Source organism: Tetrao urogallus (genome assembly GCF_951394365.1).
Source record: "Tetrao urogallus genome assembly, chromosome: 14".
NCBI classification, from domain to species: Eukaryota; Metazoa; Chordata; class Aves; order Galliformes; family Phasianidae; genus Tetrao; species Tetrao urogallus.
The window spans coordinates 75985-90556 of NC_136827.1; the positions used below are offsets into that span (position 1 = coordinate 75985).

Consider the following 14572-nt stretch of genomic DNA (forward strand, 5'->3'; position numbering starts at 1 on the left):
AAGCTGCAATAATGCAAGGTGAGATGCACAAGAACGCAAACTTGTACTGAATAATGAAAATTGAAGTGAAAATTGTGCTCTTGTACTGGAAGATGTGATCCAAGTTTATTGCTTTCCCACCCTAAACTGTACCGTGTCAATTTATTTTTTTTTGTAAATCAGATTTAAATTTTGACTGCATGTCACACCTTCAAGGACCGAATTAGGCATTCATTGTAAAGTTTTCCTTTATGACATCTAAATAAATTCCATTATAGCAAAAAAGAGTTGCTTCATTTTAAGGTAATTCAGTTACTGCCGCACAGCTCAGGCGCAGGCTGAGCAGCTTTGTGAAAGAAGGGACTCAGGTTACCTACCAGTGATTCTGACTGCCACTGAGATTTTCAACACTTTGTACCACCTCATCTCCTACCAGTTATTCAATTAGCTGACATGATGCAGGAGACAAGATACTCTGTTTGTGTATGCCATCACAAGAAAGCTATGTGGCAAAATAAAGATTTAGTAGAAATGTAAGGCATCCCCTAGAACCAGTCTGACCTGAGGCTTGGAAAAAACTGCTTTTTTTCCATTGCCACTGGTAAGAGTAACAATCACAGTTACTTCAGTGCATTGGGTAAAAGCTGATATAACATCTCTGTTCCTCTAAAGCAGACTTAATACAAAGCGGATACTCAATAGGAATAAAATTATTATCTCTTCTAAATCAAGGGTCACTCACCACCATTAATGTAGATCATAGAATCCTTAGAGTTGGAAGGAACCTCTGAAGGCTGAATAGTCCAACTCCCCTGCAATGCACAGGGACATCCACAGCTTCATCAGGTTGCCCAGGGCCTGAACCAGCCATGGACGAGGTATCCGCGACATACATCATGGGGCAACCTGTGCCAGTGCCTCACCACCATCACTGTAAAGGACTTTTTCCTTATATCTAACCTAATCTCCCCTCTCTGAGCTTGAAGCCATTTCCCCTTGTTTTATCACCACAGACCCTGCTAAAGTCTCAGTCCCCATCCTTCCTGCACCTCCCTTTTAGATAATGAATTCACAGGGTCACCTCACAGCGTTCTCTTCTCCAGGCTGCACAGCCCCAGTAGATCCACCAGCAATACTGCAACCAAGGGAGATATTTCACAGGCAAACCAAATTCTGAGTCAGAGAGAAAAGAGGAGCCTTCCCGTGCACCAAACACTGAGCCCCTTTCACAATAATTTTAACCAGTGTCTATAGTTTGGTTTTAAAAAAGTCAGGCTTTGTGTTTTTTACTGCTCATTATTTCCTTACCAAGTTAATCACTAAGATAAATTTGTGGGAAAAGATCAGGTCTCTTGCAAACAAAGAACTTAGAAGATATGTTAGATTTACAGTTTGTTTTTAAATAGGCATAAATTTAAGTTTAGGGAGATGATGATTTAACCTACACCCAGGATTTAAATTGAACAGAATTATCTAAAAATCTCTCTCAATGTTTTTGCAGGATTTTTTGTTTCTTTGGTTTTTTGGTTTTTTTTGTTCTTGTTTTTTTGTTTGTTTGTTTTTTTAATGAAACAAATTTCTGAATTTTGGAACAAAGTAAAGCAATAGCAGTAATTTTTGCAAATGCACCTGGAATTGGGACAGCTAATGTTTCCTTGAATTGCATTTCTATAAAAAAATAAAATGAAAAAATAACAATTTTGAATAATTTTAGGAGTGTGTGCTATTTGCACCTAGTTCTGAAACAAGATTAGGTTTATCCTGCAAAAACAGCAAGCAAATCAGAAAACCAAAAGGAAGCAGCATGTTTCCTCTGAAAGGTCTTACAGTCAAGATGTTTTTTCTTAATGAAAAAATGTTTGAATAGAAAACATTTCTTTCTGCCTGAGATTTCCCCCCCTCTACAAATAGCATACAGTTGAAGTTTATCTCTTTTCTTATGTTATCGGTGAATGAAAAGACAACGTGAATTTTTTCAAAGAGTGGACTGGCAAAATCCTCGACAAGTCCATTACCAGCCTAAAACAAAATTGGAAGAGTTGATTACAGCAATTTTTCATTTTGGGTACACTGGCTATTTAGTACATAACATACAGCTGCTAAACTCTAATAGGTATATAGTGCATGGTCTTCTGCTAGATACCTTCAACTCTTCGAAACAGTAACTACTTCATAGATTGAGTCGTTGCTGATTATTTGTTTGAAATCTTCCTTCCACACTGCAGTTCCAAATCCTGATAAATATTATTTCAGAATGATCCAATTGCCTTTTTTTTTTTTTTTTTTTTTTTTAAGCAGCCTCACTACTCCCAAGAAAATCCTAGAACAGCAAGGAACTAAACCAGATACTCTAAAAACAAAAAGATGTATTTGAACTAAAACCACATAGATGAAGGGAACTACATCACAACCGTTGGATCGACTGAGTTTCCAAGGAAGGCTGTAAAGTGAGCCTCAACTCGCCTGATCTCAATTCTAGTTATCACCATTCTAAAAGCTCACAGGACTTGTTACCAGAAAAATCTTACCACACATTTCTAAAACCTTGAAACAAACTTCAGGAGACAGGGCAGTAACTATGAAGAGGGGAAAACAAGACAGGAAAATAAGGGCTGAGGGACAGACACAAGGTGAAAAGTAAAAAAAAAAAAAAAAAAAAAAACGGTAATTAAGAATAAAAACAAAGAAACAACCCACTACAGACCAAACAACACCGGCTATGCCCTGCACACCTCCAGCAGTAAACACAAATCCTATTCAAATACATGAAATGAAGTCAACAAAAATGGTATCTCTATTTCACAATGAATCTCACAACCTAATGTGTGGGAACTTCAATTCCTCTTCATACCATCACATACAAGTGGAAGAATGCTTTGGTTTTTCCTTTTTATCCAGATAACAGGACACTTTTTTTTTCTTTTTTTTTTGCTACGTTATAAGAAATAAGCAAACATTCCTGCATAACAACCACAGTTAAAAATGAATTCTGAAAACACAAGCCACTGCAGAATTAAATGATTGTGCATGGATTCCAGATTGCGTTTAAATTGTAGCAACACTTCCAGCAGAAAGAAGAGGAATACGTTTGTAAATACCAGTGAAGGTATTTTTTTTAGAGATGGGCTAATATACTGAATATATCTACTGTGGTTATAAGCCTGCACGAAAAATTCTACAGAAGACAAAAAAAAAACATCACGTTTTTAAGTTTCCTAGTGGGCACTACTAATCACAATTAGGCTTTTTAAAGTAGCATGGAAAAAGATAATGCCAGAGGCTATAAGAGGTCTCCAGTACAGGAGAAGAGATTTTTTGTTTGTTTTGTTAAAAAGTCTTGTGTTAGAACTGGAAGTCACTATTAGGATTAATAGTACTAATCAGGAACTTTATGCATAAGCAAGTACTCCCAAACTGGAAAACCTCAAGGTATTTTTGGAGGGAAGGAGAAAAGGGAAACTAAGCACACAGGTTAATGCAAACATAGGTATATTTCTTAACCCACCTGCTATTAGGTCATCAAGAGTGTCGGTAAGCGTCTGTGCTGGAGTGGCAACCATTAATCCGTCTGGTTCTTGAACTAACAGTCCCTGCCCAGCAATTTGCTGCTGCTGTCCTACATTCTGCTGATTACCTATTGCTTTCTGAAGTTCAAGAGACTCTGTCCCATTATAACCTAAATTACCAGAAAAATTACAATGCGATGTTGGCAAAGGCTGGATAGGGACAAATTCTATTTGTTCAGCAGGTGGTGGAGAATGTTGTTGCTCATCATCTTTTGACAAGATTGTGTCAACCTGAGGTAACTCTGAAAAGTTATCCTCTGGCAGACCCTTATCAGCTTCCACTTCTGGGAAGACCCCGGTAAGTGGGCATTGCTGCTGTAGGGGAAGTGGTGTGTCTGTCTGACCTTTGGTCTCCAAATATTCTTTGGTAAACTGCTGTTGTGTTTTCATCTGCAACTGCCTTTCCACCTTCTGTAGCTCCTTCAATATTTTCTTCTTCTTCTGTACTTGTTCTTCTCTGTTCTTTTTAAGTTCTTCAATCTTATCTTTATTTAAAGGTTCACCTTGAATTAATTCCAATGACTTAAGTTGTGCTTTTTCAATAGCACTAATTCTCTGTCCAAGTTCATTCAGCTTGCCTTCAGTCTCTTCTACTATGCATTCCAAAGGCTGGTATGGGTGAAAAGGTGGCAGTAGGTCCTTATCTGCTACCTGCAGGGAACTTGACTTCTGCTTGGATGCACCTAAGCACATGAAAAATGTTTGAAAAAATGCCATGCTGAAGATACCCCAAACCTCCCCCTTTCACCCACCAAAAAAAAAAAAAAATTAAAAATGTTTAAAACTAACACCGCACATCCTTCAAACCATAGTAAGGTAAAACCCTATGCTCTACATTAAAACAGAAAGGACAAAGCAAAGCAAATAGCTGGAATTTTTAGTATGGATTCTAACATTCCCTTGAACACAGCTGCTTTAATCTTTAGGAATAAGGAACCTTTATGATATCTGACACACAACAGTCCATCTTGGAAGTAAAATCAGCAAGAGCGAGGCAGTTAAAAACAATCTGTTAAGTTCTCAATGTTGTTCTGAGGTGCAGAGCAAATTAAACTATTTTCTAGAAGCTAACTTCCAACAGCAGTTACAAGCAAAAGCACTCTACTTTTGAGAGAAAGTTAGCTCTACAGTAAAAGCAGTATTTTGGACTAGTTTACCAAAATGCTGTAGTGCTCCACCTTCACATTAAAACAAAATACAGCCAGTGCAAACTAAATATATGCAAATGCATTTTAAAGCTTTGGCACACCTTTTGGCATACCAAGCTCAACAGAAAATTGGCACCTTCCCTGCCTCCCTCTAGCCAGTAAGAAAGGAGCAATTCTCCTCACTATTAGGGCTCAAAAACCTTCAATACAACAACATACCATGCCAGAGCACAGCTTCTATCAATGCTCACAAGGCACTGCGTCCATGCTGCACAGGCTGCTGTCACGGAAATCTCACATAGCAGCAGCCAGATCTTGCAAACAAATCTTCAGTGCTTACATTTTAATTAATTTACATTCAGCTAAAGATAGTTTCATTACAGATCTGAAAGACTTAGCTTGACCAAGTAACTTTCTGCAGTAACACTCATTATCTATACCTAAAACAGTAATACATGCTGCTTTAAAAAGCAAACATCTTGAACATTTACAAAGCAGACTCACACATCTCAGCACGAAGGGAACTACCTAAGAAAGAAGATACCTAAAAATTATACAGTAAAGTGGAAGTCTGGATCCAAGAACTAAGTTCTACAAGCTCTGGAAGAATTAAATTCCCTGAAACACCAATTTATTTTTCTCTGGATCTTCTTTCACCAAAAATTTAATATACAACTGATTCCATTTTACACTGCTCTGAAAAAAGAAGCCACATACACTGCACTTTTTTTCTCTAATTAATTGAATAAACAAACAAGTGTGAGGATTTTGTTATAAAGAGAAAGAAAAAGTAATAAAATAGAGTTGAACCAATTCTATGCTGAATACTTTCACCAAACAGAATCTCTGAAGTGAAAGCAACACCTCACTCTATCTAACCTCAGCATACCAAAAGCTAAATACCAAAATACTAGGTACACTGAGACAGATCCCCTCACTGAACATTTTCTCCCATCTAGTTACTCTCCGTCACTGCCATGTACTGAAAGATCAGCACTTCCAGCTAAACACACATTCCAAACTTTCCTGCTGCTTTGTCTCTGAATCCTAAATTCCAAGAGAATCTCTCTGGAGAGAATAAAGAAAGTTCAACAATAACTGACTTGGTGGACTAACTGGTGGATACTCAGCTCAAGACTATTGTAAGCTTTTGGCTCTTTGGCTCTGTAGCACTTGTAGCTTTTCACAGTTATCTTTTTGTTTTAAAAGCTGAGATTTAATTCAAAAAGATAAAATATAATTTGAGACCACCATCAGAAACATCTAACTCACTAAAATTATGTAAAATGTTCTTCTACGTTTGTGTTAGATTATAATAAAAGAAGGAGTTAGTTGGTGCTTTGAAACTTAAGCTGTTCTACCACAAGTTCTCTTAATTAGCAAAAACAATTTAGTAAGTGTGACTTAAGACGCAGCTGAGAATGGAATGCTTCACACTGCTCTTCTTACAGTCGTCCTAAGATTACTGTATGTACCATCTTCATCAGAACACAAAGCATTCCCATGACTTCTGAGAGTTCTGGACAGCCTCCTTCACTCCACAGGAAGGAAAAGCTGCAGTTCAAAGAGCCCCCAGATTATGAAGTATCAATACTATCCCACTCAACTCATTCCCACCTGAGTAGAAAAACAAGCCTTGTTGTCATAGGAAAATCTTACCATAAAAAAAAAAAAAAAAAAAAAAAAAAAATCAAGAGAAACCGAAGAGCCAAAGCCGTACTACATAAAGATTGGGCGTTTCCAGTCTGTGTTGAACAAGACACACAGAGCTGGTCTCACGAGAAGCCAACTATCCTAACAATGTCGCAGATCTGGAACAGGCGCTGACAGTTCAGACAGCTTTTGAAAACAGAATTTAGAAAAATCAGGACAGCCTACAGGATAGTGCTGGGCAGACTGCACACAGATATGGACACAATGCAAGTGGACATCTAGGCTCTTCAGTTCCAAAAAAGGTGCACATATGTACTTTAATCAGCTTCCAATTAGTCAATGGGGCTGCCTTATGGGTTCCAAATCACCATTTCTATACCAGAAAATGCTTGCCATCTATAATCTTGGGAATAAAGGAATAGCGTGAGGAATTGGAAAAAAGATTTGCTGAACTTGATATTGTCATCATAACAGCCTGTACAAGCCAGAGCTGGAGAGGATGCTATTGGTAGCTTTGAAAGTGTAAGCACTGGAGAATACAACAAGTATTGAAAGGCAGTGATTTCCTGGTTTTACTCAAATCTCTTCTACGTACTCTTTGCATCCTGAAAAACACTGTGCCCATTTTAGTATATACTTTTGAACAAGACACTATTTTATACCCTTGCTTTTGAAATACTTAAACACAGGTAGGAATTAAAAATCCAGTCAGGCCAGGCCATAATTACTTCAACTTACATATATAAAATAGATATATAAATATCTAATATAAAAATATATACAATATATAAATATATATGTACATTAGTGTAATGTAAATCTATAAAACCAACCTAATGCAAGACTAAACCCAGGAATACTAAGCAGCCCATCTGGTTTCCACATCAATTATTTTGACTTCTTCTGGAAGACCCCTTTGGTACAAAATGAATACAGTGAAAGCCCAGATGCAGCTGTACAACCACCACCAGATATCAGGCAATCAAATTTATGGGAAAGAGAATCATTCATCTGACAGAAGATCCAAAGTGGTTATGGGCACATGCAACAGAGGAAGGAAACAGTCCCTCCCTAATAATCTACTAACACAACATCTCTCCATAGGGCTGATACCAGTGAACAAGCCAGATATTGTATCTCCTTCCTAGTGCTCAAGATTCTCTAGGAACTCTTCTAGTCCTGCCACCTAGTCTACAGGATGGCTTACTTTTCCAAGAAAGTAATTGATTTGTCCTTTCACAGGTAATTAGCACAAGAAAAGTCCTATCTGTCCAGAATGAACCTACACAGAACCACTGACCTCTAATCAGTCTGTTATTAGCTGTGCCATCTAGACTTGCTACCCCCCTTGTCAGTTACAGTAATAGCACAGGCAGACACTTCTGTCTTCTACAAGTTAAAGGACGTGTCCAGGACACAAGGCAGACATACAACTCTCACACAAGCAAAGCCTAGTTTCTACACTAAAAGCACTGCTGATAAACTGGTAAAGACAGACACACTGAAAAAGCATTTCTAAGCAAGCAACCGAAGTTGAAGAAAACCAGTACTTGATCTTTAAACTGTTTCCAGAAAAACATGAAGAGCAAAAGTTTGTTTTTATAATCCACTATGCTCTTCAGGAAGTTTTTGTCAATGCAGTCGCTAATTACTCCTGCATTTCACCTTAGTGGTTTTCATCTTGGCCACCACCAGCAATAGTTTCACTCTGCTTTACTTTTTACTACATGAAATCCTGGGGTTTGTTGACAGGTCCCTCATTTCAAGAGTTGTAAATGAAAACAAGTAGATCAAAACACAACAGTTAAATTCCAAACGATTTTCCTGACATAATAAAAGTGACAAGAAAAAAAATTCAACTGTGATGCACATTCAAACACACTTTCTTCACTGAAGCCAATATCTAGTACACAAATCTGTATTGATCTTCCCGATAGTATAACCTAGAACTAAAAAAAAAAAATTTAAAAAAAAAAAATTGTCTACTGTTATTCTTGCGCTTCAGCATGGAAAAAAAGGAGTGTTCAGGCCTTGTTTGTTTTTAAACTGAATTTTAGAATTAGACTTGTAGTCAGTTTCAACAGGAATAGAATGAGCTCAGTATTGAATCTGCAAGAATATTCTGCATTTAACTACAGGAATTCATACAATTCATAGGAAAAAAAACCTCAGTTCCAAGACCACAGAGAAATAAGCAGCCAACCCACATACACAAAATAAAATATTATGTAACTGAGAAAGGAAAGATTTGATTCTTCTACAAGAACAGGATGATTCAAGGAGTGCTGAGCGTTCAAGCGAGTTTCTATTCCACTACATTCCTCTTGTAAACCATGTGGCATTTTTGCCTGTCACTCCTGCAGGTGTTTCTATAGGAAACTTTCGGGGATGAGGTGCAATGATTACATGGTTGAAACCAAACCATAATCTAATCAACTTCAACTCAACTTTTGGCTTTGTAAGTTTTGGTTATCTTCCAACCTTAGTCTTCTTGTCTTCTTCCAAAGGTGGTGATGGTTGGTTTGTTTGTTTGATTTGTAGGGTTTTTTTGTTGTTGTTTTTGTATTGGGTTTTTTTTGTTTGTTTATGGGCTTGATGAAATCTAAATGGAAAATTAATACAACGTAATTAAACTAGCAGGTGGTAGGCAGGCAACTGAAGCTTCCAAGGAACAGAATTTCACAAACATTTGTAAAAATATTTTTAATAAACGTGTGATCATGGGGATATCTGCCTGATTTCTACCATCTGCCTGCACTGCTAACGTCATATGAAAGAGTATCAAGTACATAAGTCAACTAAAAATAGTCGTGGAGTTAGCAAGCAGTATTTCCTCCTTCTTTTACTTCCAGGAAGGCATTCTGCCTATACAGAATAATCCACCTCTACGGGCACACTGTTCTTTAGGATCTTTCAATAACTCACACAATGCATGAGTTCAGTATATAACTCAGAATTAAGCAGAGAAGTCATATATTTGAGTAAAAACATTCAATGATTTCAGAAGTAAGACGATTTTATTTAATTTTCTTCTCCAAGATATTAGATTGTTAGTAAGATTCAGCATGAGGATACAGGGAATAAAAAGCTTAAAAATTCCCAACCTATTCAACTTTTAGAGTGTTCTGACCTCCTTCTCAGGGACAAAGGGCAGATGTGGACAGCTTTCCTGCAAATAACAAGCCTGTAAACTCTGGTGAATTCTTGATAAATATGTAAGCAAACCCTCCAAATAAGAAATGCTGCAAATTGCTCTCTACTTAAAAACAACAGTGGAGAAGTTGAATGTCAGCATGTTGATGCCTTTTGAATCCTCATTTATGGCCAATTAGTTATTTTGAAACTAGAATTTCACTTTAGCTATGAAATACAAGAAACCTGGGGAGAAAAAAAACAACATTTCAGACCAGTGACAGCTCTGTCTTCCAAAAAAAAAAAAAAAAAAAAAAAAAAAAAAAAATTAAATCAACACATTTAAAAATATCTTGCTTCAGCTCAAATATTTTAACAAAGAAAACAATAGCACTGCTCTGCATGGAGTCCCTAAGCATCCCTTTATTTCAGTGCATTGCTTTTCAACGATGTTCTAAAAACACGTTGAGGGTGCAAGGCACAACACTCATCAAGAACGTTCTATGAAAGACGAAGGCAGGGCACTGCAGAACCCTAACAGTTGCTGGGAGCTTTGGGTCCCACTCTTTAACAGGAGCTTGCATTTACAAGCTATGCAAAACTATCGTGGCAACAATATTACAGAGACTATTTTCTTAGGGAAATGTAATAGCATTCTTTTTAAGGATTTTGTACACTGGAATGGCCCACAATTTGAGCTAAACAAGAAAACTTCAAAGGTGCACCCAAAATTCCAAACCCAGCCTGAAGACATTCACAGCTTCCGGTAAGTGGGCTTAGCAGCTCACACAGCCACGTGAAAATGACACACACCATTTCTGAGCATCACAGTATGTTTGTAAGGGACTGAGTGTGAAGAGCAACCTTTCCTAACAGGAAAAGAATTAAGCCAGTGAGGATCAGACAGTGCCAGGTGGAACAGTTCATAAAGGGTTCTTTCGTCACCCACTCTACTCCATTTGCCTTGCAGGTGGCCAACCTGCCCAGTGCCAGAGCTGGAGACCAGGAGGGAGGAAGCATTCGGTGGCTGCAGAGCGGCTGGCGCAAGGCACAGAGATCCGCTCCTGGGAGCTGCGCTGCTGCCCTGCACTGCGCCCCCAGCCTGTCAGAGCTGCAAGCAGCAGGAGAGATCTGCCATTCCGTCATCACAGAAATACTGCACTCCTTTCTAGTGGGAATGCTATCCTTGTGGAGCTGCATCAAAATTACTGCTTTCTGCTGAGCAATTCAGACTGCATTCAAGAGAGGACAACAACAGATAGACACAAGGCAAGCAAAACTACACCACAATTTCCCTCTCACATGGACATGCTCACCACATACTAGAAGCATGCTAACAGCAACCTTTCCATATTACATGAGTCAAGTTCTCCTCAGAACCATGAAATAAAATCCTGCTGCTGCTTTGTTTGACTTCCTCATCAATACCAGGTTACCACCTTTGCATATTACCCTCTCTAGAAATCATTTATTTTGAGTTGCTAAACATTGAAATCAAATCATTTGCCAGAACACTCCGTGGCAATTATTCCATAAGCCTTCTCACTAGAGTAAGGATAACACTGTCAATCAAAATTAAACCATAACTTCTTGGAAAGCCTCACAGCATATTTAACCCGTAATGATAATACAAAAGTGTATTCTAGTTTTACACATGACTTCCCAAGAACTCTTTAGGAAATGAGTTGTTCCTACTACATTTTTTTGTGAAACTAATCTAAACACCTAAAAAAGACCAAACTGAAGTTAAAAAACTAGGTGTTCCTCTCCTTCCTCCACAGAGGCAAGTCTACAGAAAAAACTTAGGAGACTCTGCAGGCAAGGAATTTGTCTTCTCCAAAATAAGTAACTGTTACATGAGAACTTGTATTTTTTTTCCCTGTGGAAGTAGTGAAAATATTTTATTTACACCCTCTTTTATCTTTCATCTCCCAAGTCTAACAGTGAAGTCTAATAAAGCCATGTGTGTGTCCGAAGACAAGAGCAAAAATCCAGCAAATACCAAGTTCTCAATTACAGTTAGAATAACAAAGGGAAAATGACCACACAGCATTTAACGCAGAAATACTGACTTTTCCCTAAAGATTTTAGGGGCACAATAACTTCAGACACAGAGCTCTTAATTAGACCAATGGCACATTTCAAATCTCTGTATCTCTTGTAACTGATCACAGACTAGTTTGGCTGACACACAAAGCACAATACTGAAATACTGACAACTATTAGATTTCTTGGTAACAGTTCCAGCAAGATAGTACTGCTAAAAACATGCCTAAAATATGAATTGACATCTCTCGTAAGTTTATTCTTTTTTAAATGAGTTCTACTTCTTAAGCTACATGAACTATCTGCATCTCAATCTGATTAAATAACAGACTTGAAATTTATAACTTCAGTCTTCTGACACAATCAACTGCTCTCTCTTTGACTCTGATGCATCATAAGCTGCATTCCCGGAACACTAGCCTTCTTAGTAGTACTAAAAATTAATTAATTTTAAGGGCACATGTAAGCATGTAGTTTTTGCTACATTATTTAAAACAGAACTGGCACTTTCTTACATTCTTTTGGGCCAAAATAGCAGTATTGCACATCCTACACAGTGACTGTATTTACACACACACAGTTACACACACAGCATAAATGCATAGAGAAAATCAAGGTTATACACTGAAACATTAGGTACACTTTCTTTTTCCCCCCCCCGCTAGTCACTTGTGCCCCTGGCATTGTTATTTGCTTGTTTTAGGAAATCCTTGAACACTTTCAGAATAAACAAATTAAATAAAGCTATCTAAGAGCTTTGACTGCTGTAGCATTTAATTTCCTCAAACTCCAAACCAGAATTCAGAAACTAAATCACTCGAAGTTGTAACTTTCCACTTAACAATGTGCTTCACTTTCTGAGCTTGCTTAGAAGCAAAGATTTATAACACAATCCGTAACTGGATGGCACAGCTTTGCCATTTAATGACTGCAAATAAGTTTTAACCAGTAAGTTAAAGCACATTCAAAGCAACAGCCCTAATTACTTACAAGAGTACTATTATAATAATAAGAAAACTCGTCCTCTGGGAAGTAGATCTGCATTGGCATTTTACAGTGCCAACATGTTTGTACTACTATTTTAAAAACAGGAATAAGTTAATATATCAAGTTCATGGATAATAGTAACTATTCTAAATGATCAATATTCAAAGCATACCTAGAGTTTACTAGTCTGGACTACAGAAATCATCTTCCAAAAAAATGAGAATAAGCATGCCCAGTAGCCAGTGCTATCATATGATAGTGTAACAAGAAAATTAGCAACAACTACACACTACATAAAATACTTTTATATTCAATCATACAGGCTCAGGTATCATTACAGGTGTTCAGGAATTGCTGGAGCAGACTATGATACGCATAAGCACTCAGATAACATCCCCTAGCCTAACACTTTCCAAACTGCATGTATTTTCTGAAGGGCTGCATACTAACCTTTCACCACTCCCACAAGAGGTGGAGAGTTCTCTTGAGGGGTTCTGTCAGGTTCCTGGGGAGGTACAACCATAGCAAGCGTATGCACCGGAACACGTGGAACCTTAAAATAAAACCACACAGTCAAATTAAAAAGCTCCTCAACTGACACAATCATGAAGCAGTAACACAAAGGTAGTTTTCTACAGCAGACTTCCATTCTACTGTTCCTGAAACATCTATGCCCTTTTATTTCTTGGTGTAATCACTCCAAACCTAATCTAACTGACATGATATTCACAATAGCTGTATGACGCTTTACTAAAGCCCTGGATGGTATAGGCTGGAAAACTTGTTAACATTTTTAGCTTTTTAATCAGCTAACTGCATTGGAAAGTACCTCTCAAACAACATGGTGAGCAATAAATTTACACAGTACAGTCTCTTTCTTATAACAACCAGAACCAGCAGGAAAACTTAAGATGCATTTTCATAGTGGCTCAGAACTGTAAAACAAAATACTTAGCAAATGCAAAAAAGCAATACACTTTTTGAGATTAGGTTTGGGACTAGCCTGCTTAAGGATCAGAATACAAGGCAGTTCATGCACTGCAGACAATTCCAATCAACTTTCTCACGCTGCTACTTTCAAACATACATTCTTTTCCTCCTCCAAAGGAAACTTTTATTTGAAACAGTCATTGTGGTGTTTAAAATACCTGAGTCTGATCCTGAGATGGAGGTGTGAGCTGAGACAAGTCTGCTGAAGGAACTGGCAAAACATTGTTTGGGTAATCCAGCAAGTAAGAAACAACATTTGTATGTCCTCCTTTGGCAGCTTCAATGAGCATTGTTGAACCATCCTGAATTGAGAAATTGGAAATACGTCAGAAGATGGATTCTGCTCTATGGCATGCAAAACATGAATTAGTCCATTTAAGATTGCACATTTTTTAATACACTAAATCAACCACGTGGTTGTTTTAGTACATGAAGTACCCAAAATAAACAAGCACTTTCAAGTGAATACCTTGAGTCGATGAGTAGGATCTGCGCCATGAGCCAGAAGGAGCTCAACAACTGCCAAGTGGCCTCCTGCACATGCCAGGGACACCACTGTGTGGTCATTATTAGCTGTAGCCCTATTGACATTGGCACCTGCAGAGAGAAAAAAAAATCCAAGAATTAAACACAAGGATATTTTTACTAAAATATCAACAGGTGCTGGAATATTTTCTGGAATAAGGACTACATTTTTCTTCCAATAATCTAAATTCATACATAATTCTGGGGTAAAAGCAAGAGATTTTAAATACACTATTGGCTTGCATACAGAACTGTCACTATCTCAACAACACAGAAATGACACAGTAATAGTGGGCCTCATAAGTCATAAGAATGACACAGTAATAGTGGGCTTCATAAGTCATAAGAGAAGGTGCACTAAAAGGCACTCACTCTAACCTCTTATCAGTACTACTGCATGGTGTTTTTTCTGTTGTTCCAGGCAGACCCTTGAGGGTGATGGTTTGATTTTTTTCCGGGGGAGTGTGAGTATTCTTTACTTTGGCTTTTTTTTGTGAATCTGAATATATTTGCCATACTCCAAAACTACTTCTTGATCTTTAAAAA

The 14572-nt window shown here is 37.7% G+C and overlaps 1 protein-coding gene across 2 annotated transcripts in view; it reads right to left on the reverse strand.

The window, feature by feature from the left end:
• ANKHD1 (ankyrin repeat and KH domain containing 1) overlaps nt 1–14572 on the reverse strand; it is a gene marked incomplete at both ends in the record, with an annotated part of 101301 nt that overhangs the window by 27613 nt on the left and 59116 nt on the right. For both annotated transcript variants that reach the window (XM_079542462.1, XM_079542461.1), the window contains 4 exons: nt 3485–4228; nt 12962–13064; nt 13660–13803; nt 13971–14098. In XM_079542462.1, coding sequence (XP_079398588.1) covers nt 3485–4228; nt 12962–13064; nt 13660–13803; nt 13971–14098 — 1119 coding nt within the window. The remainder of the gene's footprint in view (nt 1–3484; nt 4229–12961; nt 13065–13659; nt 13804–13970; nt 14099–14572) is intronic.